Source organism: Pan paniscus, chromosome 4 (genome assembly GCF_029289425.2).
Source record: "Pan paniscus chromosome 4, NHGRI_mPanPan1-v2.0_pri, whole genome shotgun sequence".
Taxonomy (NCBI): Eukaryota; Metazoa; Chordata; class Mammalia; order Primates; family Hominidae; genus Pan; species Pan paniscus.
This window is the reverse complement of record NC_073253.2, coordinates 16,894,514-16,919,537: the sequence shown is the minus strand read 5'-3', so window position 1 is coordinate 16,919,537 and position 25,024 is coordinate 16,894,514. Positions and strand designations below refer to the sequence as shown.

At 45.2% G+C, this 25,024-nt stretch overlaps 1 protein-coding gene across 1 annotated transcript in view; it reads left to right on the top strand.

Moving 5' to 3' along the window:
* Window positions 1–20,255, top strand: part of MYO10 (myosin X) — a 270,607-nt gene extending 250,352 nt beyond the window's left edge. Inside the window, exons 29-40 of the mRNA XM_055112175.3 lie at window positions 1,688–1,743; window positions 3,595–3,737; window positions 4,103–4,297; window positions 5,469–5,626; window positions 9,407–9,530; window positions 10,411–10,708; window positions 11,664–11,871; window positions 12,734–12,870; window positions 14,013–14,133; window positions 14,579–15,031; window positions 17,092–17,283; window positions 18,767–20,255. Coding sequence (XP_054968150.1) covers window positions 1,688–1,743; window positions 3,595–3,737; window positions 4,103–4,297; window positions 5,469–5,626; window positions 9,407–9,530; window positions 10,411–10,708; window positions 11,664–11,871; window positions 12,734–12,870; window positions 14,013–14,133; window positions 14,579–15,031; window positions 17,092–17,283; window positions 18,767–18,868 — 2,187 coding nt within the window. The 3' untranslated portion in view covers window positions 18,869–20,255. The remainder of the gene's footprint in view (window positions 1–1,687; window positions 1,744–3,594; window positions 3,738–4,102; window positions 4,298–5,468; window positions 5,627–9,406; window positions 9,531–10,410; window positions 10,709–11,663; window positions 11,872–12,733; window positions 12,871–14,012; window positions 14,134–14,578; window positions 15,032–17,091; window positions 17,284–18,766) is intronic.
* The last annotated feature ends 4,769 nt before the right edge of the window (window positions 20,256–25,024 follow it).

Sequence of the window (25,024 nt, the reverse complement as noted above, 5' to 3'; positions counted from 1 at the left end):
AATATAGAATAATTAAGGAGAAAAACAGGACCATTTGAGTTTAAAATCAATACAATAATAAATACAATAAGTAGTACAATATAATACAATAATAAATACAGTAAATTAAGTTGGACACTGTGGCTCATGCCTGTAGTCCCAGCACTTTGGGAGTCTGAGGATCATTTGAGGCCAGGAGTTCAAGACCAACCTGAGAAACATAGCAAGACACTGCCTGTATGAAAAAAATTAAAAATTATCCAGGTGTGGTATTATGGGCCTGTAGTCCCAGCTACTTGGCAGGCTGAGGCAGGAGGATTGCTTGAGCCTGAGAATTCGAGGCTACAGTGAGCTATGATTGCGCCACTGAACTCCAGCAGCCTGACCCTGTCTCCTAAAAAAACAAACAACAAAAACGAATAAATTACAGAAGGTTATAAGTAGTAATACATTCCAATTCTCCCACCTCAAACCTTTAAAAGAACAAAAGAAATAATCCTACTTTTTATGAAGTCACGGAAGCACACATCACACTTACTCTGCAAAGGACTTGGTGAAATCTAAATTGTATTCTTTTTTTTTTTTTTTGAGATGGAGTCTCACTCTGTCACCCAGGCTGAAGTGCAGTGCCGAGATCTCAGTTCACTGCAACCTCCGCCTCCAGGTTCAAGCAATTCTCCTGCCTCAGCCTCCCAAGTAGCTGGGACTACAGGCGCATGCTGCCACACCCGGCTAATTTTTTGTATTTTAGTAGAAACAGGGTTTCACTATGTTGCCCAGTCTGGTCTGGAACTCCTGAGCTCAGGCAATCCACATGCCTCAGCCTCCCAAAGTGGTGATACAGGCGTGAACCACTGTGCTGGGCCGAAATCCAAATTGTATTCTTTGTCTTCCCTCTATCCCAGACACATACACAAAGTTACAAAACCCTGCTTTGGAAATCAAGTTTTATTTCCTCATCAGAAAAACTTGAAATAAAGTTTCTTAGGAGAAGAAGTGTAAGATTTAATTAAAGGACACAATATAATCAGGAAATTTGTACTATTGAAAGAAGGTCATAAACACTGTTCACTGAACATATTTTAAGAATAAGAGGGGCCAGGTGCGGTAGCTCAGACCTGTAATCCCAATACTTTGGGAGGCCAAGGCGGGTGGATCACTTGAGGCCGCCAGGAATTTGAGACCAGCCTGGCCAACATGGCGAGACCCCATCTCTACTAAAACACAAAATTATCCAGGTGTGGTGGCCCACACCTGTAGTCCTAGCTACTTAGGAGGCTGAGGCACGAGAATCACTTGAACCTGGAAGGCAGAGGTTGCGTTGAGCTGAGATCACACCATTGCGCAGCCTGGGCAACAGAGTGAAACTCTGTTTCAAAAACAAACAAGTTAAATTAAATTAAAATAGAGGTACTTGTAGAAAATTTAGTAAAATATTTTTAAAAACAAAGAAATAAATTATTGAAAGGTTAAGAGGTAATGATTAACTTGTATTTTTTAAAAATAAATGGCCTATAGATTCTGCCCTGTGTAGAGGCTATTTGTACTCACACAACAGAGGAGTTGTCTCATAGATAACTATTATTTTGAAGTTAAAAAGAAAAGAGCCTTTTCTGTCTGATTGGGAGTTGTGGGCTAGAGGTGTTACTGTAGTGTGCACCCTACTTTAGTGCTTCTCTCATTCTCTTTACTTTTTGTTCTTTTCCAGGGCACCTTGGATGTGGGGCTGATTGATTCTGTGTGTGCCTCTGACAGCCCTGATAGGTAAGCTCAGATGTGGCTCTTAACAAAAACAGCTCATCACCTGTGTGTGTCCACAGGTGTCTGTGCTGCTGGGTCACGACCCTCTTCGCAGGGCTGTGAAATCACGCAAGGCTGTGTGTTCCCACCTTGTCAACCCCAGCAATCCAGTCTTCCTTCTTGGTACCCAATTTTACATCACCTGGAAGTCTCCTTCTCTGGGTATCTTTGGAGTCCTGGGGAAAACCGTGGGAACCTAGACAATTTTAAAAAGCATGAGGAATATTTTTAATGTGTATACAGGGACAAACTTGGGATTTATACAGGAAGAAAATGCCTGTTTAGGAAAATGATATTCCAGCAAAGGGGAAGGGAGTCATTCTCCTTTCTGAACTTAACGATAAACTTGAAAAGGATTTTGATGATAATGTATATGTAGAGTATTAATAAACCACAAACATTGATTTTCCTTGACATTTCCTCTTTCTTGGCACCGTTTTTGGTTTTGATTTTTGAAGGCAAATCATCTTTGGAGATGATCTTACACGTCTTTGTGCCCAGTGAACTTCATCTTTATTGTCTCTGTTTTTCTGTATTATATCTTGTAAGTTCTACTTCTGGCCTGCAGCAGAATTTAAGAAAAGTTTCTCTAGGACGGACCAGAGAAAGAATCAAAATTGTCTTCTGCCCTGAGTAAGATGCTGGAAAATGAATACGAGTGTGTTAAAATTGACAACAAAATATAGTGCCTCCTTGGCAGAATTAGAGTGGTCGGGTCTCTGTCACCCTCCCATTGACAAGAGCCCTTCTGAACCATGGGTCCTTTGTTTTTAGTAGTCAGCTTGCACCCCTTATACCTGGCTCGGGAATCTTTAACATGTATGTGTCATATCCGTAATCAAAGCCCTGGTGCTTCTTATTCTGGTATGTGAGTTTCTACCGTACATCTTTGCTCTCCCAAGCCCTTCACTCCTCCAGGCTGGGCATGTGATGATCCATCCTTAGAATTTTGCATCCTCATTCAGGGTTTTCTCTGTTCCTCAACTGGCCACTTTTCTCCCTTGCCAACTATAGAAAAAGGTTTTTTTTTTTATTTTTAAGGGGCACCTCAAGTTTAGCCTGTTTGCATAGCTTTTCCTGTGTCCTGCAGTCCAGTTACTCTTTTTCTTAAATTTTTGTGTCACCTAACTACAGTGAACATTTGAAGACTTGCAAGAAAGAGTTCACATTCTCTAGCTTAAGCCGTTAGATAGAGGAGTTAGTATTTATATTAGCAAGGGCCTATGAGAGAGGTTCAGGGCATTTCCAGACAAAAAGAGGTGAGGGAGAAAGTAAATTCCCATTATCACGTTATCCGTGACTAGGAAGTGCACCCTTGTTAGATCACTTTGGAAACACGGACCCAGGTGGCTTTTTGTACAAAGCGTAATCAAGCATTTAAGATGCCCCACCTACACCTATTTACTGATCCTCTTTTACTGCTAGTGTCTGACATTTCATTACCAACCCACAAAAATATTACCCAAGGCAGGAAGAAATTGACTTTGGAGAGGCATCAAAAAAAAATTTTCCCTCATGGTCACCTTATTTAGCCTTCCCGGAACTGAGTTTCATCTGGAAAGTTTTGCATGAAGAAATGTTTTCCCTTCCAGGACCTTCAGAATGAATGTGTTGCTCCAAGTTTAAAGGTTAATGATGCGTAAAAGAAATTCTGCAGAAATGAGCAACGTTTGCCTTAATAAAAACACGGATAGCCTAGCAGTGTATATCCCGTGACCCAGAAGCCAGGAAGAAGGCACTGAGTCTCGGTTCACACAGAGGTGATGCTGACGGTAGGGCTAAGGGGCTTTGTTTCCTTCTCATCTTGTGGCTCAGACCCAACTCGTTTGTGATCATCACGGCCAACCGGGTGCTGCACTGCAACGCCGACACGCCGGAGGAGATGCACCACTGGATAACCCTGCTGCAGAGGTCCAAAGGGGACACCAGAGTGGAGGGCCAGGAATTCATCGTGAGAGGTGACTGCCTGCCCTGCTTCCTCGGTCTGCTTAACAGACTCCCCTTTCTATTTGCATATAGACATCTGCAGCATTTTCATTTCGAGCTGCTTTTCCCAGTCATTTTAACTGTTGGAGATTTTGTAAGTGATTTTTAATTTGTGATATTATAAAGTGTTTCTAGAGGGTCGTGTTTTTTGTTGCTAGTTGTGATTTTGGGCTTTTCTTCCATGTAGTCGTTCCATTTACATCGGGTTGGGGTGTTCGTGGTCTTTTTCTGGCAAACAGCTAGAAACCCCACCCATGTGTTAGCATTATGCAGATGGTTGTGTGGTCTTTGGGGTTTCTCCTCAGATTTTAATTTACACTTTAATCTTTTTTTCCAGGATGGTTGCACAAAGAGGTGAAGAACAGTCCAAAGATGTCTTCACTGAAACTGAAGAAACGGTGGTTTGTACTCACCCACAATTCCCTGGATTACTACAAGAGTTCAGAGAAGAACGCACTCAAACTGGGGACCCTGGTCCTCAACAGCCTCTGCTCTGTCGTCCCCCCAGATGAGAAGATATTCAAAGAGACAGGTAACCAGGCTGGCTGCCCGAACCCTGAGCATCAAATCTTAAAGTCTGGGCTTGCTCCGGGCAAAGGAATAAGATTCCTTCCTAGTGTGTACTTTATTTCCCCCCAAAGAAGCTTCCTCTTGGTTTATCTTCTAAGCCTGTCTGGGGTTAGAGGTCGATTCATGGAGTGGTAGGAAGATTCTCGCAAGGACAAGAAAATGTCAACAGATGCAGGGCATCGTACGGGAAGCTTGGTTTTCATATACTCTGTTTTCATCCTTTTTAATTTTTATTCTTATTTTTGAGACAGGGTCTCACACTGTTGCCCAGGCTGGAGTGCAATGGTGCAATCATGGTTCGCTACAGCCTTCCAGTGCTCAAGCAATCCTCCCACCTCAGCCTCCCGAGGAGTAGCTAGGACTACAGGCACGCACCATCACACCGGGCTAATTTTTATACTTTTTGGTGGAGACCAGGTTTTGCCATGTGGGCCAGGCTGTTTTCCATCATTGTACGATGAGCGTCCTATGCAACCTGTAAAAGATAAATCCTGACTGTCCATGAACTTAGCCTAGTAGCATAGAAAGTACACAGGTAACTTAGAGGGTTTCTTGTAATTTTTGTAGTATTATAAAAGTGTTTCCAGAAGATGGCTTATTTTGATTTTTGTTGCTGGTTGTGATCTTGTGCTTCTGTTTAACACAGTTGTTCCATTCACGTCAGGTTTGGGTGACGGTTCGGACAGCTTGCCTCTGAACTCACACACTGCCAGGCCAAGTGCTGTCTTCTGAAGGGAGAGGCTAAAGAAAGGAAAGGAAGAAATAGGAAGTAAGAAGGAAAGTCAGAAATCAGAGAGAGTTTTCACTCCTGTTCCAGAGCCCAAAAAGAGACATTAACTTACCCTTTTACCTTGCAGAGCCAGTTATCATTTATCTTTATATATTTAATGATGGGTTTATTGTTCTAATACTCATCTCCCCATCTCAGCTGTAAACATCACAGTGCAAGAGACACTTTTTTTTCTTCATCACTAGATACCTAGTGCAGGGCAGGACAGGACACATGTAGGAATTAAGCCAGTGTCTATTGAATTGAATAATTAAAGGGACTGAGGTCAGAGAGGACACAGGCATTGCCTCAGTCCCCGAGGTTGGCGTTGACATGCGTGTGCTGGGCACCCCTACCATTGCAGGCTACTGGAACGTCACCGTGTACGGGCGCAAGCACTGTTACCGGCTCTACACCAAGCTGCTCAACGAGGCCACCCGGTGGTCCAGTGCCATTCAAAACGTGACTGACACCAAGGCCCCGATCGACACCCCCACCCAGCAGCTGATTCAAGATATCAAGGTAAGACAAGACAAGCCCATCAAGGTGGGTGATGATAGCTCAGAGATTCTACCCTTAGAGCACCAAGACCTCAGCATTAGTGAAGCTCAGTTTTTATTCTGTAATCAAAACTCGTGCTTGGTTGGCCGGCACGGTGGCTCACGCCTGTAATGCCAGCACTTTGGAAGGCTGAGGCAGGTGGATCACTTGAGGTCAGGAGTTCAAGACCAACCTGGCCAACATGGTGAAACCGTATCTCTACTAAAAATACAAAAATTAGCCGGGTGTAGTGACGCATTCCTGTAATCCCAGCTACACAGGAGGCTGAGGCAGGAGACTTGCTTGAACCTCAGAGGCAGAGGTTGCAGTGAGCAGAGATCATTCCACTGCACCCCAGCCTAGGCGACAGAGTGAGACTTCGTCTCAAAAAAAAAAAAAAAAACACCAAAAAACTAGCGCTTGGTTAAGTTTGTGTTTGAGTACCCTGCTTTCGGGAATCTAAATGAGAAACTTTAGACCGAAAATGTTTTGTCTCTAGGGAAGTGTTAGACATTTTCGCTGAGTCACCCGATCCCACCTGTTGGGTTCTGTGGGCAGAAGGATGAGGTCTGCAGCTTGCACTGTGGGGCTCCCTGCTCATGGGGATGTGGTGACCTGCGTGGGGGACCACCTGCCTTGCGTCAGGTTCCCCCTCAGCCTCAGTTGGGGACCTTCTAGGAGTAACCGGCTAGTTCCACTGTCACTGTACAGTTTCCAGACCACACGAGTGAATTCCCAAGGAGCCCAGGGTGGTCTAGAAGAACACTTGGCATCCCTCTCAGGCACGTGCAAACTTCCAGAAGCTCCTGAGTCTCTATATTAACACCGAGCATGTTACATTACAAATTCCTGTTTATAAGTACGGGTAGTGGCTCAGTAAATGTATGTGAGATGAAGGAATGAATGGTTGCATGGCAGCCCTGAGCGGGGATTTTTACCCTCACTTTCCGGAAATGGAACGCTGACGGGGAATGTTCTGGTTGCACTGCCCACGTAGCCGGTCAGTCCCGGGTGCAGAACCAAGTCAAGGGAGACTGCTGGCCCTCCAAGCAGTCCTGCAGGCAGATTCCCCAGGGCAAGGGACAGAGCTGGGGCTGTGACAGAGAAGGTGCTAGAATGATGGTGAGGCAGGTATTTTACTGATGGACGGCAAAGGAAATTAGCTAACCAGATCCAAGAATGAACTCAGTTTTTGTGGAGGTAGGAGAGGATCTAATCCATCAGTGGTAGATAATTTTCCATCAAAATCAAATTGGCTTCCTGATTCCAAAGTGATACGTTCTCTGGCTGTTTGGAACCAGATTCTGGCAAGCCAGTTGTTTTTTATTTGTTTCTTTTGAGACAGAGGATGGAGTCTTGCTTGTCACCCAGGCTGGAGTGCGGTGGTGCAATCTCGGCTCACTGCAACCTCCGCCTCCCGGGTTCAAGCAATTCTCCTGCCTCAGCCTCCTGAGTAGCTGAGATTACAAGCACCCACTACCACGCCCAGCTAATTTTTGTATTTTTAGTAGAGATGGGGTTTCACCATGTTGGCCAGGCTAGACTCCAACTCCTGACCTCAGGTGATCTGCCTACCTCAGCCTCCCAAAGTGCTGAGATTACAGGCATGAGCCACTGGGACTGGCCTTGAGCCACCACACCCAGCCCAGTTGGAACCAGATTCAGGTTGCTTTCCATGCAACCCAGGGGACCGGCTACACATAATTTCATTTTTAGCCTTAAAAAATTTATTTTTTGAAGATTTCTTCTGAAAGGAGTAAAACTATCATGTATCAGCCACACTCAGTCTTCAATGCTGGAACTTATCTGTTTTTGTATTCTTCGGTTTGAATTCAGACATTAAAAGAGTACATACGATTTTTCAGCTGGGCATGGTGGCTCATGCCTGTAATCTGAGCACTTTGGGAGGCTGAGGCGGGTGGATCACCTGAGGTCAGGAGTTGAGACCAGCCTGGCCAACATGATGAAACCCTGTCTCTTGTAAAAATACAAAAGTTAGCTGGGCATGGTGGCAGGTGCCTGTAGTCCCAGCTACTCGGGAGGCTGAGGCAGGAGACTCACTTGAACCCGGGATGCGGAGATTGCAGTGAGCCGAGATCACGCCATTGCACTCCAGCCTGGGCAACCAGAGCGAAACTCTGTCTCCAAAAAAAAAAAAAGAGTAAATATGATTTTTCAAATATGAAGCCATGCTTCTTCAGAAATAAGTCGGCCGGGCGCGGTGGCTCACGCCTGTAATCCCAGCACTTTGGGAGGCCGAGGTGGGCGGATCACGAAGTCAGGAGATTGAGACCATCCTGGCTAACACGGTGAAACCCCGTCTCTACTAAAAATACAAAAAATTAGCCGGGCGTGGTGGTGGGTGCCTGTAGTCCCAGCTACTCCGGAGGCTGAGGCAGGAGAATGGTGTGAACCTGGGAGGCGGAGCTTGCACTGAGCCAAGATAGCGCCACTGCACTCCAGCCTGGGCGACAGAGCAAGACTCCGTCTCAAAAAAAAAAAAAAAAAGTCAAGTTACCCTACATAAGTCCATAAAATTGTTTGAATCAATTTGAATTTAGACATTAAAAGAGTAAATATACTTTTTCAAATACGAAGCCATGCTTAAGAAATGAGTCAAGTTACCCTAAATCAGTCCATATAAATTATTTAAGTAATTAAAAAATTTTTTGTGGCCTTCAATTGGGTATTACTGAAAAAGTTTTATAGTGGAAATGAAATTACCATGATAGAATGATTCATTACCTCTCCTCCAACTTTTCTGTTTATTTAAGGTTCTAAAAGTAACTTTGTTTTTTTCATATCCAGATGACCATTTTAGGAGCATAAGTACATGATGATGAAATTCCGTGGAAGACTTTCTTAGGTTTCAAGGGTGGCACATGGAAGGACAGTCTCCCCAAGAATATATTAATGTGTGTAGTTTTCAGGTATAGAGAGAATAGAAACAGCAATTCAAGAACTAGCAAAATGTGTTTATGAAATGAACTATAGATAAAAATAACATGATTTAGCTACTGATAGCTAAATCAATAACAGAAGATCAGATTAATTTTTTTTATTTTGCTCTCTTATTTTTTATAGAGACAGGGCCTCACTATGTTGCCCAGGCTGGTGTCAAACTCCTGGGCCCAAGTGATCCTCCTGCCTTTGGCTCTCAAAATACACAGGCATGAGCCACTGCGCCCAGCCTAAATTTTTTTTTGAGACGGAGTCTCGCTCTGTCAGCCAGGCTGGAGTGCCATGGCATGATCTTGGCTCACTGCAAGCTCCGCCTCCCGGGTTCAAGCAATTATCCTGCCTCAGCCTCATGAGTAGCTGAGATTACAGCTACTCAGCCACCACACCCGGCTAATTTTCATATTTTTAGTGGAGACAGGGTTTCACCATGTTGGTCAGGCTGGTCTCGAACTGCTGACCTCACGATACACCTGCGTCAGCCTCCCAAAATGCGGGGATTACAGGTGTGAGCCACCGTGCCCTGCCGAGATGAAATTTTTTAAATGTATGTAATCTCCAGGGGAGAAAATTTAAAATCACATGGGGAAGTACACGCACGAGAAACTAAGAAATGAGCTGTAAGAATGTATTTTTGTGACTTGTCTTCAAACACAGATTATGGGTATCTTCGTCCATGAAACCACCTAACACTGGATTTCCACCATCTTTGCCCCACTAGGTTTATGGATATTTGAGAGTCTTGAAAAATATATGTAGGAAAATACAGGTTTCTTACAATAAGCTTGCTTGCTTGATTTTTAGGAGAACTGCCTGAACTCGGATGTGGTGGAACAGATTTACAAGCGGAACCCGATCCTTCGATACACCCATCACCCCTTGCACTCCCCGCTCCTGCCCCTTCCGTACGGGGACATAAATCTCAACTGTAAGTCCAGAGCTCCACCCCGACTCCTCAGAGACCGTGATTCCACTTGCCCTGCTAACTCTTTAGCTTAACACAGAAGCATTTGTTTTTATCTCAAAGACTCCCTTATTCGTCGTGAATTGGAAGGAAAAGATGAAATATACTTAGATTCATTATTAAAGCAAGACTTCTAGAGTGTGGTTGTAGTAATGCTAAGATTGATTGCTGTAGTAAAAGAAGAGATTTAAAGGAATCAGAAAATGCCAGCTCTCCCCATGAACTGAGAGTAGCCTTTTGTTTTGTTTTTGTTTTTTGAGACAGAGTCTTACTCTGTCACCCAGGCTGGGGTGCAGTGGTGCAATCTTGGTTCACTGCAACATCTGCCTCCCAGGTTAAGGTCGTTCTCATGCCTCAGCCTCCTAAGTAACCGGGATTACAGGCACCCGCCACCACATCCAGCTAATTTTTGAATTTTTAATAGAGACAGGGTTTCGCCATATTGCCCAGGCTGGTCTTGAACTCCTGGCCTGAAGTGACCCACCTGCCTCGGCCTCCCAAAGTGCTGAGATTACAGGTGTGAGCCATTGCACCTGGCCGAGTAGCCAGACAACCAGATCCTAAGTAATTTTGCATTCCAAAAAAGGATTTTGTTCAGCAACAGATTACCTTTTAAGTAAGCATTTTATGTGGTAAGAAGTTCAATTAGATAACAAAACAGTGTCAACTTACCCACCTCTGTGCTTTTAGATCTGTGTTCAGCTGATTGAGATGTATAGGGAGTGTGGTGGGCATTGCATCCGTCCTCCTCATTTATTCCTTTGTCTTGACTACTGCTCCGATTATGCTCATGCCCTATTCTGAACCCCTCAGATGAGTTCCGTGTTTGTTTTGTTTGTCCTAGTGCTCAAAGACAAAGGCTATACCACCCTTCAGGATGAGGCCATCAAGATATTCAATTCCCTGCAGCAACTGGAGTCCATGTCTGACCCGATTCCAATAATCCAGGGCATCCTACAGACAGGGCATGACCTGCGACCTCTGCGGGACGAGCTGTACTGCCAGCTTATCAAACAGACCAACAAAGTGCCCCACCCCGGCAGTGTGGGCAACCTGTACAGCTGGCAGATCCTGACATGCCTGAGCTGCACCTTCCTGCCGAGTCGAGGGATTCTCAAGTATCTCAAGTTCCATCTGAAAAGGTAAAGCATGGGGGCACGGGAGATGAGCTGGGCAGAGCTGCTTACACAGGTGGGGCACTGGGTTCTCGTTCAGATAAAGAGGCTTTTGAACAGAAGACACCTCTAGTAGGACAGGGACCTCTGGGTCAGACTTATGGGTTGCCTGAGCAAGCTTAGAGAATGCTGCCATCCTTTTTAAGTCACACAAGGTTATTTCAGGGACCAAGTCACCGTTGGTGTAATGTCCTAATGTGTAGGACATTGGATCAATTAATTAGCACTACTCTATATTTAAAAAAAAAAAAAACTTGGATATTTGTTCCAGATCAAAGAGATAGAAACAATCTGATTGAGATTTTGATTAGCTATAGAAAAAGAAGTTTCTTTTCTTTTTTTGAGACAGAGTTTTGCTCTTGTTGCCCAGGCTAGAGTGCAATGGCATGATCTCGGCTCACTGCAACATCTGCCTCCTGGGTTCAAGCGATTCTCCTGCCTTAGCCTCCCGAGTAGCTGAGATTACAGGCGCCCGCCACAACGCCTGGCTAATTTTTTGTACTTTTAGTAGAGATGGGGTTTCACCGTGTTGGCCAGGCTGGTCTCGAACTCCTGACCTCAGGTGATCCACCCGCCTCGGCCTCCCAAAGTGCTGGGATTACAGGCGTGAGCCACGGCGCCCGGCCAAGAATTTTCACATGATAGGATGAGGCATGACTCTTTCAAGTATTAACAACGCTGCAGAGGTGAGTTGGCAGCACAGTTGCTCCCAGTGAGACATTGGCTCTTTAGGGGTTTTTTGTATTTAAATTGAACTGCACAAAATGAAGCGGGCCCTTGCCAAGAAGTCACTGGTGCTTGCTCCATTCACCAGCGGGGGACCATTCACCGCTTTGGTCTACAGAACCTTGGCACAGCCTAGTTCCTCCCAGCAGCCAGCCCCCATCAGTCTAAAAATTAACAGTTAGTGTTTGTCTCCTAGGATACGGGAACAGTTTCCAGGAACCGAGATGGAAAAATACGCTCTCTTCACTTACGAATCTCTTAAGAAAACCAAATGCCGAGAGTTTGTGCCTTCCCGAGATGAAATAGAAGCTCTGATCCACAGGCAGGAAATGACATCCACGGTCTATTGCCATGGCGGCGGCTCCTGCAAGATCACCATCAACTCCCACACCACCGCTGGGGAGGTGAGGAGAGGCAGCTGCTGCTTATTCTGTTAGATGCCTTGCTGCAGATACACCTGCGTCAGGAACATTGTGCAGCGTTAGAGTGGCTGTCCTGCACAGTTGCAATTTGCTTAGTACAGCTGCTCAGTACTAAGGAAATGCATGTAACCCAGAAGCAACCACACGAATATAGAGATAAAAATATATATATTGAGTGGAAACACAGAGATAAACTCAAAGTACCTGAGACATAATCTTGCTGAGGAGCAGCTGAGTGTCTAGCAGAGCTGCAGACCTGGCTCAGGTCCAGCCACTTTGATGAGGGTTTATTGCAGTGCTTCTGCAACAAAGTGTTTCTGTTTGCCACGTGACTAGCTAGATGAATATCAGATGAACACATTTTCTTTTTAAAATTTGAACTTACTATTATAAAACCAATTGGCCAAAAGGGTGGTAATCCAATAACCACCCCACCGACCCCCACCCCCAAGGCTTCTTATGGAAAAAAAAAACAAAACGTCATCTGGAGTCTCTGTTGTTCCTTAGAGTTCATAAATTTATCAGCTAAAAGACAGGACTGTAGCTTTTCACCCGCTTTTCCTGTTAATATAGGTTTGCAAGAAATCAGCCCAGCATCTGCCTCTACTGATGCGCAAAATACCCTGAGTTATTTTCAGCAAGAAAGAGATAAACCTAATCTCAAGAGAACAAAGGGAAAATAGTACTTTTGAAATTCTGGGATGACCACATGGGTAACATTTTTAGGAGGCTGGAGACGCCCTTGTGCCAGCAGCTCCCTCTGGGATCAGGTGATGGCACGTTCTGGGAACACGTGTTGGGGCCGCAGCCTGTGGAACTGAAGTCCCCCTGGTGTGTCTTCCAGGTGGTGGAGAAGCTGATCCGAGGCCTGGCCATGGAGGACAGCAGGAACATGTTTGCTTTGTTTGAATACAACGGCCACGTCGACAAAGCCATTGAAAGTCGAACCGTTGTAGCTGATGTCTTAGCCAAGTTTGAAAAGTAGGTTCCTTTTCCCTACTGTGTCAGAAGAGCAAATAAGAGAAATTGCAGAGCAGGGTTCAGGGTTTGAGCTTCCCATTCCATTTTTGGCTTCACGGTGTATTGGAGTTAGTTTTACTTTACCTGTGTTGATGCCTGTTTAACTTTGCATATCCGCTATTTTTCTCGATTCCTAGATAAAGCCACGGTCTTACGTGATGTAACTTGTCAGTGGTTTTTTACCCCATTCCTTTTCTCAGTTCCATGTTGGACCCGTCTGGGTATTTCTTGATTTTTTAGGTTTCCAGTTGTCGTTAGCTTTGAAATTGGGCTGATTGACTGAAGCCAGCTTATAAACTCTTTATGTGTTATGTCTACAATAGAAAATGCACCTTTTTTTTTTTTTTTTTTTTGAGATGGAGTCTTGCTCTGTTGCCCAGGCTGAAGTGCAGTGGTGCAACCTTGGCTCACTGCAACTTCTGCCTTCTGGGTTCAAGCAGTTCTCCTGCCTCAGACTCCCCAGTAGCTGGGATTACAGGCATGTACTACCACGCCCAGCTAATTTTTGTATTTTTAGTACAGATGGGGTTTGGCCATGTTGGTCAGGCTAGTCCCAAACTCCTGACCTCAGGTGATCCGCCCACCTGGGCCTCCCAAAGTGCTGGGATTACAGGCGTGAGCCACTGCACCTGGCCTGTAGACCTACACTATTTGATCTGTGACTTCATATCCTCGAAGTAGCGCAGAAGGTATTCCTGCTTAGTATAAACACAGCCCTCATACAAGAGTATTCACATCAATTTTTATAAATGTTATAATGTATCTGAGGCTTGGTAAAGGTAATAAAGAAACAGGCTTTTGTTTCTTTTCTTCCCGTGGACTCAGCATAATGCTTAGCTGGTACTAATTCGAATGCGGCTCTCTGAAAACACTTGTTAGCTGGTTAAACTAGGGGCTGCCTGTTTGTTTTCTTAAAGCAAAATCAGGATGAAAGTATGTTTTTTCACTCTGTTTATTCCTCTATCCCCATCTCTATCCACTGTTTTCTGGGCCCGGACAGAATGTCTGTGTCCTTAGAATACACCATGTAAAGTCAGGTCCCTGCGGGTCACTGAAGGCCCTTCTCGTTCATATTCTGAGCCTCTCTTGACTCCTCTCTGTAGGCTGGCTGCCACATCCGAGGTTGGGGACCTGCCATGGAAATTCTACTTCAAACTTTACTGCTTCCTGGACACAGACAACGTGCCAAAAGACAGTGTGGAGTTTGCATTTATGTTTGAACAGGTAAAGGGAATAGTTAGAAACAGATTTCTTTGCCGGCAAGCAAGGGTGAAACCTGTTAATACTTAGCCTTGTAAGTTAACTGGTACTCCTTAGAAATGAGGCACACCTGTGGATTTCCCAGCAAAGACAAGGCCAGCTGCTCTTTCATTCGTTTGTAGAATGAAACCTGCTACACATTTTATTTGAACCTCCGTTCCAGGGACTGTTCTAGTTGACAGGAGAGAGACCACAAGGAATAAAATATGTGGCGTGTGTTAGATGATATCTGTGCTAGGGAGAAAATTAAATTTAAAGCAGTGAGCAGGGGTGAGGGTACAGTTTTAACCAGGGCAGTCAGGGAAGGTGAGGTTGAGAGAAACCCTCATGAAGTGAGGGAGCAAGCGACGTGGGCATCCCATGGCATGGCAGTGCGTTGACTGGAAAGCTGTTGACTGTCTCCTTTCAGGCCCACGAAGCGGTTATCCATGGCCACCATCCAGCCCCGGAAGAAAACCTCCAGGTTCTTGCTGCCCTGCGACTCCAGTATCTGCAGGGGGATTATACTCTGCACGCTGCCGTCCCACCTCTGGAAGAGGTTTATTCCCTACAGAGACTCAAGGCCCGCATCAGCCAGTCCACCAAAACCTTCACCCCTTGTGAACGGCTGGAGAAGAGGCGGACGAGCTTCCTAGAAGGGACCCTGAGGCGGAGCTTCCGGACAGGATCCGTGGTCCGGCAGAAGGTCGAGGAGGAGCAGATGCTGGACATGTGGATTAAGGAAGAAGTCTCCTCTGCTCGAGCCAGTATCATTGACAAGTGGAAGAAATTTCAGGGAATGAACCAGGAACAGGCCATGGCCAAATACATGGCCTTGATCAAGGAGTGGCCTGGCTATGGCTCCACGCTGTTTGATGTGGAGGTGAGAACTGGCGGCCGTGTGTTGGGGTGGGCTGGGTGCCGGCATCTGAGAACATGGATCACGGCCAAGTTCGTGTGGAGAGAAGACAAGATGGAGCATTTTGCTCTCTCAACCTCTTTTATTCGAGCCCCCCAAATTGTACCATTAACACCTCCCTTCTCCTCACAGTTTCTCTTCTCCTGTGTAGTAAATGCATCTGTAATATTAGGAATGAATGCAAAATTAAGATGTCATCTATTCTTCTACCCTTCCTTAGGGAAGCTATAGATCTAATTTTTTAAACACTGATAAAAATCTACATTTAAAAAAATGTTATAGCTGTATATACAAATTAGAAACTTTGGATATACTTGCATTTTACTTTTTTGTTTTTTCTTTACAGCCATCTGTTTGAAAGGAATGTCTATCTCATAATGGAATTTAGCCATTAGCATCAACCCATTACTGATTTTTTTTTTTTAAGTAGACCACTTATTGAAAAGAAATCTAATTGTCTAGATGAGAGTTTGGCAAACTGGTCTGTGGGTCAGATCTTGCCTGCCTCCTTTTTTCTAAATAAAGTTTTATTGGAACACAGCCAAGCTCATTCCTTTAGATATATTCTCTGGCTGTTTTTGTAGAGTTGAGTAGTTGTGACAGAGACCATGTGATCCACAAAGTCTAAAAATCTTTACTATGCAGCCCTTAACAGATAAGTGTGCCAGCTCGTCGTCTAGATTAGCTTCCATTTTTTATGATCACAGTAATTCAGCATATATCTGATGACTTTATATTGAGGCTGTATAAAATTCTAAATATTATAAATTCTAGAATCCATGGGTGGCTTTTCATTAGGTGATGTTTTTGATTGGTTTGGTTGGTTCAATTATGCCTGTTTTTAAGTATAAAAAAATGAGGTGCTTTGTACAAAGCCATAATTCCATTTCTCCCTGACAAGGAATAGATAATAGCAGTGAAACTCTTGGCTTCCTGCAAAACGTGAGCTGTGGATTAGCATAGAAAGCTACTGGCTTGGCCGGGCGCGGTGGCTCATGCCTGTAATCCCAGCGCTTTGGGAGGCCAAGGCGGGCGGATCATGAGGGCAGGAGATCGAGACCATCCTGGCTAACACGGTGAAACCCCATCTTTACAAAAAATGCAAAAAATTAGCTGGGCGTGGTGGCATGCACCTGTAATCCCAGCTACTCGAGAGGCTGAGACAGGAGAATCGCTTGAACTCAGGAGGTGGAGGTTGCAGTGAGCCAGGATCACGCCACTGCACTCCAGCCTGGGCGACAGAGTGAGACTCCGTCAAAAAAAAGAGAAAAAAGAAAGAAAGCTACTGGCTTTTACATGGAGGATGCAGAGAATGTCTGGTTATTAGGGATATAAACTAGAGACTCTTTTCAGCGTCTCCAATTTATAGCCCTCCTGCTTGTCCAGGTTTGGATCAGCCCTGTGTTGTTAGCCCCTTCATATGGGCTCTTATTTTCTTCCACCAATCTGTACAGCAAAGTCTACAGTTAAACTGGTAAAGTCCCTGTTCCCACTCTGCATATGGAAGGCCATTGCTGCTCCTTGTGAAGAGGAGCCAGAACTGCTCAGCATGCGTGATTTGGAGAATTTTCCTCTGTGATCCTAGATTTTGTATTTGAAGACTAACCATCCGCAAAGAGGATTGGAGGCAGAACTGGAGATATTAATACAAGAGTAGACTTGGCTTGGGTTGCAGGGAAGCTTCCTTAAGTCCCCCGGCCAAGCATGTACGTTTCCAGGCCACTTCCACGTAGCTAATCCAAACAGCTAGTAGAATAATGCTGAGAAGTGGAGAGTCAAAGCAAGATGTTAGACTCTGCCAGTTAGTGAGGTTTTCCCAAAAGCGTGAGATTAACTAGTTAGAAATCAAGATAGCCAGAGAGGTGCCATTTTTCATATTTCAGGCCCCTCCATGCATGCATGCACATCGAATATATTTAATCTTCTGCACAGAGGACTTCACTCAAAGCCTGTCTTATGGTTTAGATGCTTTCTGTTGCCAACCACTTCGTGACTTAACTCTTCTGTTGACTCTTGCCCACCAGTGCAAGGAAGGTGGCTTCCCTCAGGAACTCTGGTTGGGTGTCAGCGCGGATGCCGTCTCCGTCTACAAGCGTGGAGAGGGAAGACCACTGGAAGTCTTCCAGTATGAACACATCCTGTCTTTTGGGGCACCCCTGGCGAATACGTATAAGATCGTGGTCGATGAGAGGGAGCTGCTCTTTGAAACCAGTGAGGTAAGAGGCAAAGCGAGTTCATCTTTTCATTCATGGTCTTGATAAAACAGAAAAACAAGACCCCATTTTCTCATGCCTTTGACCAGGTCATTTTCTTTGAATATTTTTCTTCAAAACACGAAAATACAGTGTGGTGGTCCCTTTCCAGCTGCCGGTTCCCTGCAGGCCAAAATCTGAGATCACCATATTTTTTTTGTATACTTTTGCAACAGAGGAATTTGGTTCCATTTTGTCAAGGAGTCTTACCCTTGGAGGAAAGGCAGAGAAAGGGAAGTGACATAGATATCCCTGAAAAAGTATATTATTTGCAACAAAACCTTATGAAAATTAGTTAGCAATTATAGCGGTGTCACAGCTGTGAGACTCGGCTCTGGTGGCCTCTTGAGACCAGGAGGGAGCCGGGAGCATGACCATCCTGGGTGCAGCTCATTCTGGATTGTGAAACCACACACACTAAAAGGCCTCTAAATATATGTGCTACCAGCCTCCAAGTTTAAAAAATATAATACAAGAAGCTTATTGAGGCTTCCACAAAGGGAACAGCTAGCAAGTCAACGTGGTGAGTGGAGAGGAATCACCTGCTGCCTGGTTTGGAATGGAGAGGCAATGAGGAGGGCGTTCCAGGTGCTTGGAGGATGTGGCATTGTAGGTTCCCTAGGCTGATGGGGAGTCGTGCAGTGAGAGGGAAGAGGGTGGAGAGCCCTTGACTCAAGGGTCCCAGGTGCCAGGCTGCAGGATTTGGTGAGATCCAGTAGACAACAAGGAACCACTGTGGGATCTTTGATTGTGCATGGCATAACAGTGAATTTACAGACAGTGATCTCTGGGGTGGGACTGGAAGGGAAGAGAGCAAACAGGGATATGGAAGCCGGTTATGATGCCTGCACAGGGATCCAGGCCAGCTGTGAGAAGGGGTGGCAATGACGGGGACATCATGGGAGGGAGCTAATGGAGATCCCAGCTGGAGGAGGTGGCTGGTGTGGAGCAGAAGCTGGCCTGGCGTCTGGGGAGCTGGCAGCTCTCCCAGCCCCTGGGGCCTCAGTTATCTTGTTTCTTCAGCTGCTTCCTAAGGAGTTGACTAGAATTAGATGATCCCGTCTTTAAAGGCTGTAATTGTGGACTCTGTCATTTCACATTTATTTTAAGCGGGGATAGTAATCCCAGCACTGTTGACACCGAGTAACTTCAGCGTCCTCGGTTAGTTCTGGATTTTAATGTGCAAAGTCTGACAGTTTCCATCAAGCCAAGTTGGCACGTTTGTGCCACCAGGTGGTGCACATTGTATTTGGAAAAGCTGAGATTCCACCTTTCCCTGATGAGGAAGGTGAAAGTGGTTAAACTTCTGGCTTCCTGCAAAATGGGATCCGTCGATTAGCACGGAAAGCTACGGGAGGGTGCCCAGGGAATGTCTGGATTATTAGGCAGGGCCCTTTGCCTGGGGGAGACTTGTGACACTGTGTCGGTTCTGCTTCCCCCTGGGCAGGTGGTGGATGTGGCCAAGCTCATGAAAGCCTACATCAGCATGATCGTGAAGAAGCGCTACAGCACGACACGCTCCGCCAGCAGCCAGGGCAGCTCCAGGTGAGGGCGGGACAGAGCCCACCTGTCTTTGCTACCTGAACGCACCACCCTCTGGCCTAGGCTGGCTCCAGTGTGCCATGCCCAGCCAAAACACAGAGCTGCCCAGGCTTTCTGGAAGCTTCTGGTCTAAGGGAGGTGTCTCCGAGGATCCTTTTGCCTGCCGACTTCACTGATCCTGTATTAAGCTGTCAACTTTAACAGTCTGCACAGTTTCCAAAGCTTTACTACTCTTAGAGGACACATGCCTTAAAAAAGGAGGGGAGGAACCACGCTGCCACCAAAGCAGCCGGAAGTGCCTTAACTTGTGGAACCAACACTAATCGACCGTAACTGTGCTACTGAAGGGAACTGCCTTCCCCTCTTCTGGGGGAGACTTAACAGAGCGTGGAAGGGGGGCATTCTCTGTCAATGATGCACTAACCTCCCAACCTGATTTCCCCGAATCTGAGGGAAGGTGAGGGAGTGGGAAGGGGGATAGAGAGCTCGAGGGGACAGTGTGTTTGAGCTGGAGTGCTGCGGGCAGCCTTTCTCATGGAATGACATGAATCAACTTTTTTGTTTCATCTTTTAAGTGTACGTGCTTGCCTGTTCGTGCATGTGTTCATAAACTCAACACTTTAATCATGGTTTCATGAGCATTAAAAAGCAAAGGGAAAAAGGATGTGCAATGGTGTACACTGTCTGTATATTTTAATAGTGCAGAGCTATAGTCTCAATTGTTACTTTATAAGGTGGTTTTATTAACAAACCCAAATCCTGGATTTTCCTACCTTTGCTGTATTTTCAAAAACACATGTTGACTCCATTTTGTTTTACATGTAGCAAAGTCTGCGATCTGTGTCTGCTGTATTATAAACAGATAAGCAGCCTACAAGATAACTGTATTTATAAACCACTCTTCAACAGCTGGCTCCAGTGCTGGTTTTAGAACAAGAATGAAGTCATTTTGGAGTCTTTCATATCTAAAAGAAGATTTAAGTTAAAAACAAAGTGTTACTTGGAAGGTTAGCTTGTATCATTCTGGATAGATTACAGATATAATAACCATGTTGACTATGGGGGAGAGACGCTGCATTCCAGAAACGTCTTAACACTTGAGTGAATCTTTAAAGGACCCTGACATTAAATGCTGAGGCTTTAATACACACATATTTTATCCCAAGTTTATAATGGTGGTCTGAACAAGGCACCTGTAAATAAATCAGCATTTATGACCAGAAGAAAAATAATCTGGTTTTGGACTTTTTATTTTTATATGGAAAAGTTTTAAGGACTTGGGCCAACTAAGTCTACCCACACGAAAAAAGAAATTTGCCTTGTCCCTTTGTGTACAACCATGCAAAACTGTTTGTTGGCTCACAGAAGTTCTGACAATAAAAGATACTAGCTAACACGCTGTGTGTTTCCTTTATCAGAGGAGGCTCTAAAAACCATGGAGGGGAGGCTTATTTTTGTTTTGGCTTTTTGGTGGGTTTTTTTCTTTAGAGACAGAGTCTCACTCTGTTACCCAGGCTGGAGTACAGTGGCGTGATCTCGGCTCACTGCAGCCTCTGCCTCCTGGGTTCTAGCGATTCTCCTGCCTCAGCCTCCCAAGGAGTTGGGAGTACAGGCATGCATCACCACGCCTGGCTAGGTTTTGTATTTTTAGTAGAGATGGGGTTTCACCATGTTGGCCAGGCTGGTCTCGATCCACCTGCCTCAGCCTCCCAAAGTGCTGGGATTACAGGTGTGAGCTACCGCACCCGGCCGGCTTTTTGGTGTTAATGCTATGGTTTCAGTGTCTGGGCTTTGTGTTTGTTTCATGGACTTGCTCATCAGGTCTAAACACAGATCTGCAGCTGTCTCCACTGCTCTTGTAGACACTGAGTGTGACTTCAAGAACGCCAAGAAAGCAAAAGAAGGGACTGGTAAATGAAGTCACACACAGCTGAGGACTTGAAATGTGTTTATGTCAGACAGTCTCCTATGTCAGCCCCAAAGTGTGCCTGATCTTGCAACCCTGGATCCTAGAACCTGCCTGCACCTCCCTGTGGACTAGAACACACAGGTAGGCGGTTTGGTTGCCAATGTACCCAAACCACCAGGCCAGGCGTCTAGCATGAGCAAGCGCCACTTCTCTTGCAGACCACTGACTCCCACCCTCTGCTCATGCTCACGGATGGCTTCTTCCCATTCTGCAGGGATTGGGATGGAACCTGAAGCCAGGTGCTGCCTGAAGCCTGTGGCCCCGCCAGGGACCCAAGGAAAGCCGGCAAAGACTTGGATGTGTGTTGTCTTTGTTTTTATTTTAGGCTCAGAAAGAATTTGACAGAAGTCTTCTTTCTACTGCTCACCTCTCAGGATTCCCTCTGTGACTTAATTTACTCTGGAAGGCTGTCGCCCGCCCTCAATTATAGATGGGGAAATAGGCAAGGAAAGGCATGACTCAGATTGGGGGGATTAGAGCAGCACCATAGTTAGAACATAGATTTACATGTGAGCCTTTACGTGGCATAGTTGTGGTTTTGTTTTAGCCTTTTATTTAGAAATAATTACAGACTCAGAGAAAGTTGCAACAGAACGTACAGGGAGGCCTGTGTGCCCTTCAGTTTCCCCAGTGGTAGCATCCCCCATCACTGTAGAGCAGCATCACAGCTGACAAAGTACCGTTGAGCTTCCCCTAGCCACAGAACCTATTCCAATTTTACTGCTTTTACATGCACTCATTGGTGTGTGTGATGTCAGTTGCTTTCAACAAGGTCAGTGAAGTGCAGTTGTCCCTTGGTATCCAAGGGAGATTGGTTCCAGGACCCCCCCCCGCCCCCGAGGATGCAAAATTCACAGATGCTCAAGTCCCTGCTATACAGTGGTATATTTGCATAGAACCTGCACACATCTTTCCTTACCCTTTAAATCATCTCCAGGTTACGGATACCTAGCACAACGTAAATGCTGCATAAATAGCTGTTATACCGTGTGTGTGTGTTTTAAACATTGTTTTGTTTATTTGAGACAGGGTCTCACTCTGTCACCAGGCTAGAGTGCAGAGGCACAGTCACAGCTTATTGCAGCCTCAACCTCCTGGGCTCAAGCAGTCCTCCCACCTCAGCCTCCCAAAGTGCTAGGATGACAGGTGTGAGCCACTGTGCCCCACCAAAAAAAATGTTTTTTCAAATATTTTCTATCTGTGGTTGGATTCAGACCACATGAACACTGAGGGCTGACTGTAGTTTTGAATGTCTGTTACTGAGGAAGGCATCAGCATAAAGTATTTTATCACTTCAGACGCTGACAATCTAGTATTTTTAATTTTTAAATCTTTTGAAAACTAATACATATAGGTTATTTGTAAAAAAAACAAAAACAAAAAAAAACTAGACGTAAAATGTTACTTTTTTCCAGCTGTAGCCCTAATTACCCATTTTCCTTTCCCAGAAACAGCTATTTTTACTGTTTTATTGAATATTCTCTCAAAAATAATTTAAACTGTCCAATCATATACTCATACATATATATCCCCATCCTCATTTTTAATATATAGAAACAAACTGTTGTAGCTTACTTTTTTCTCAGCATAGTATTTTAGCTCTAATCCTACATTAATACCTATAGAATTGCCTTATTCTTTTTGATGATTCTATAGTACCTCAGATAGCTTTGTGGAAAAACAGGATAAGGCCATCTGTATTAGTCCATTCTCACACTGCTATAAGGACATGCCTGAGACTGGGTAATTTATAAAGAAAAAGAAGTTGAATGGACTCAGTCTCACATGCCTGGGGAGGCCTCACAATCATGGTGGACAGCAAAGGAGGAGAAAAGGCACATCTTACATGGCAGCAGGCAAGAGAGCTTGCGCAGGGGAACTCCCTTTTATAAAACCATTAGCTCTTCTGAGACTTATTCACTATGGACAAGAACAGCATGGGAAAACCCACCCCCATGATTCAATTACCTCCCATCAGGTCCCTCCCATGACAGGTGGGGATTATGGGAGCTATAATTCAAGATGAGATTTGGGTGGGGACACAGCCAAACCATATCACCACCTAAATTCTCTAAAAATAGTTTCAGCCAGGCATGCTGGCTCACGCCTGTAATCCCAGCATGTTGGAAGGCCGAGGCAAGAGGATCGCTTGAGCTCCGGAGTTCAAGACCAGTCTGGGCAACATGACAAGACCCTGTCTCTACAGAAAATTAACATTAGCCAGGTGTAGTGGTGCGCATCTGTAGTCCCAGCTACTGGGGAGGCTGAGATGAGAAAATCGTTTGAACCCAGGAGGTCAAAGCTGCAGGGAGCCACGATGGTGCCACTGCATCCTGGTGTGGGTGACAGAGCAAGACTCTGTCTCCAAAAAAAAAGAAAAAGAAAAATAGTTCAGAAATCTAAGACAGCACTTTTTTTTAGTTACTAAGCCTTTTATTCAGATAGCACACTAAATTGGGGTCAAAAATCTGCTATAGTAAAGTTCTGTATTTGTGTGTATTGGGTATAAAAATAAGTGCTTTAATTTGAAAATCCCTATTCACCAAAAGTTTATACTGTAATAGGGGACAAAACAAGTGCATAAAGCTAAATTTAGCCAGTACATTTATAACTGTTTCATTCAGTTGATCAGAGAAGCATCATGCTTGCTGGAAAATATCGGACCTGGATTCAAGGTTTGGCATTGCTGTTTTCAAAGTATGTGATCTTTCAGGTCAGGGGTCAGTGAACTACAGTACAGAGACCAAATCTACCCTGCCACCTGTTTTTGTGAATAAAGTTTTATTGAAACAGATCTCTGTGTATTTGTGGATGGTTTGTCTATGTATGCATTTGTACCACAACAGCAGAGATGAGTAGTTGCAACAGAGGCCCCCTACAAAGCTGACAATATTTACTCTCTGGTTCTTCATAGAAAGAATGTGCTGACTTCTGTTGCAGGTAATTATGGAAGTATGTTTCCTTTAGAAGCAAAGCTACAGTTAGAATTTTGATTCCATGTGTGATGCAAGGAATACAGTCCCCAGTTTTAAGATTGTTGCTTTAAGTGTTTCTTACCCACTGTTTTGCATGAATCTCCTCCCTCCCTGCATTTCCTTATCAGTGCAAAGTGGCTTAGCATCACCTATCTTTGTATTTGATAAATCCACAGATGAACGAAAGCTTCTGTGGGACCAGATTCTATCTTCCCTCTACGTGCCCCAAGATATCTAGCATCGTGCCTGCTTGGAATGTTCTGGGTGCTCAATTTAACCATAGATCATACCACTGATCTCCATAATAAACTTTAAGCAATTTATGGAGATCAGACAAATGCACATAAAATGTGAAATGACCACACAAGGTAGCACAGCAAGTCTTGTGATAATCAGGAAGTAGTATTCCAGGTGCCAAGGCAGGTAGATTGATGTGACTGGGATGACGGGGGTTGGGGGGGGAGGATGCAAGGTGGAGGGGTGTGGACCTTGAGCTGGTCTTGCAATATGGCAGGACTTGGGGATGGGAGAGGAAGGGATTCCTGGTGGAGAGCGCTGGGAGCACAAGCGCAGGTGGGGTGTGGAGATGGGCATGGGGCAGGTGCAAGGCAGGGGTCAGAAGCCATGCTGTGGCTCCCTTGTCCCGATCCAATATAGTGTCCTCATTAGTCTTCCACCCTTGCCCTCCCACCATGTGTCTATCCTATTCTCCACAGACCAGATACCTAGAGAGATCTTTAGAAAACATAAACCCAAATATATTTATTTCCTATGTAAAACTATAACTTTCTATACCACTGAAACATAAATGTTTATTCCTTTAGAGCCCTATGTTTTTCTTCCCCCGCCCCCCACTCCCCGCCCCGCCAGACAGAGTCCAATTCTGTCGCTCAGGAGTGCAGCGATCTCAGCTCACTGCAACCTCTGCCTCCCAGGTTCAAGTGATTCTCCTACCTCAGCCTCCCGAGTAGCTGGATTACAGGCGCCCATCACCATGCCTGGCTAATTTTTGTATTTTTAGTAGAGATGAGTTTTCACCATGTTGGCCAGGCTAGTCTCGAACTGACCTTGTGATCTGCCCGCTTCGGCCTCCCAAAGTGTTGGGATTACAGGCGTGAGCCACTGCACCCGGCCGAGCCCTGTGTTTTCTGCCTCTGCGTGCCCCTCCAGCCTTGTCTCAAGCCTCTCTCTACCTCACTCATATTCCAGCCGGACTGGC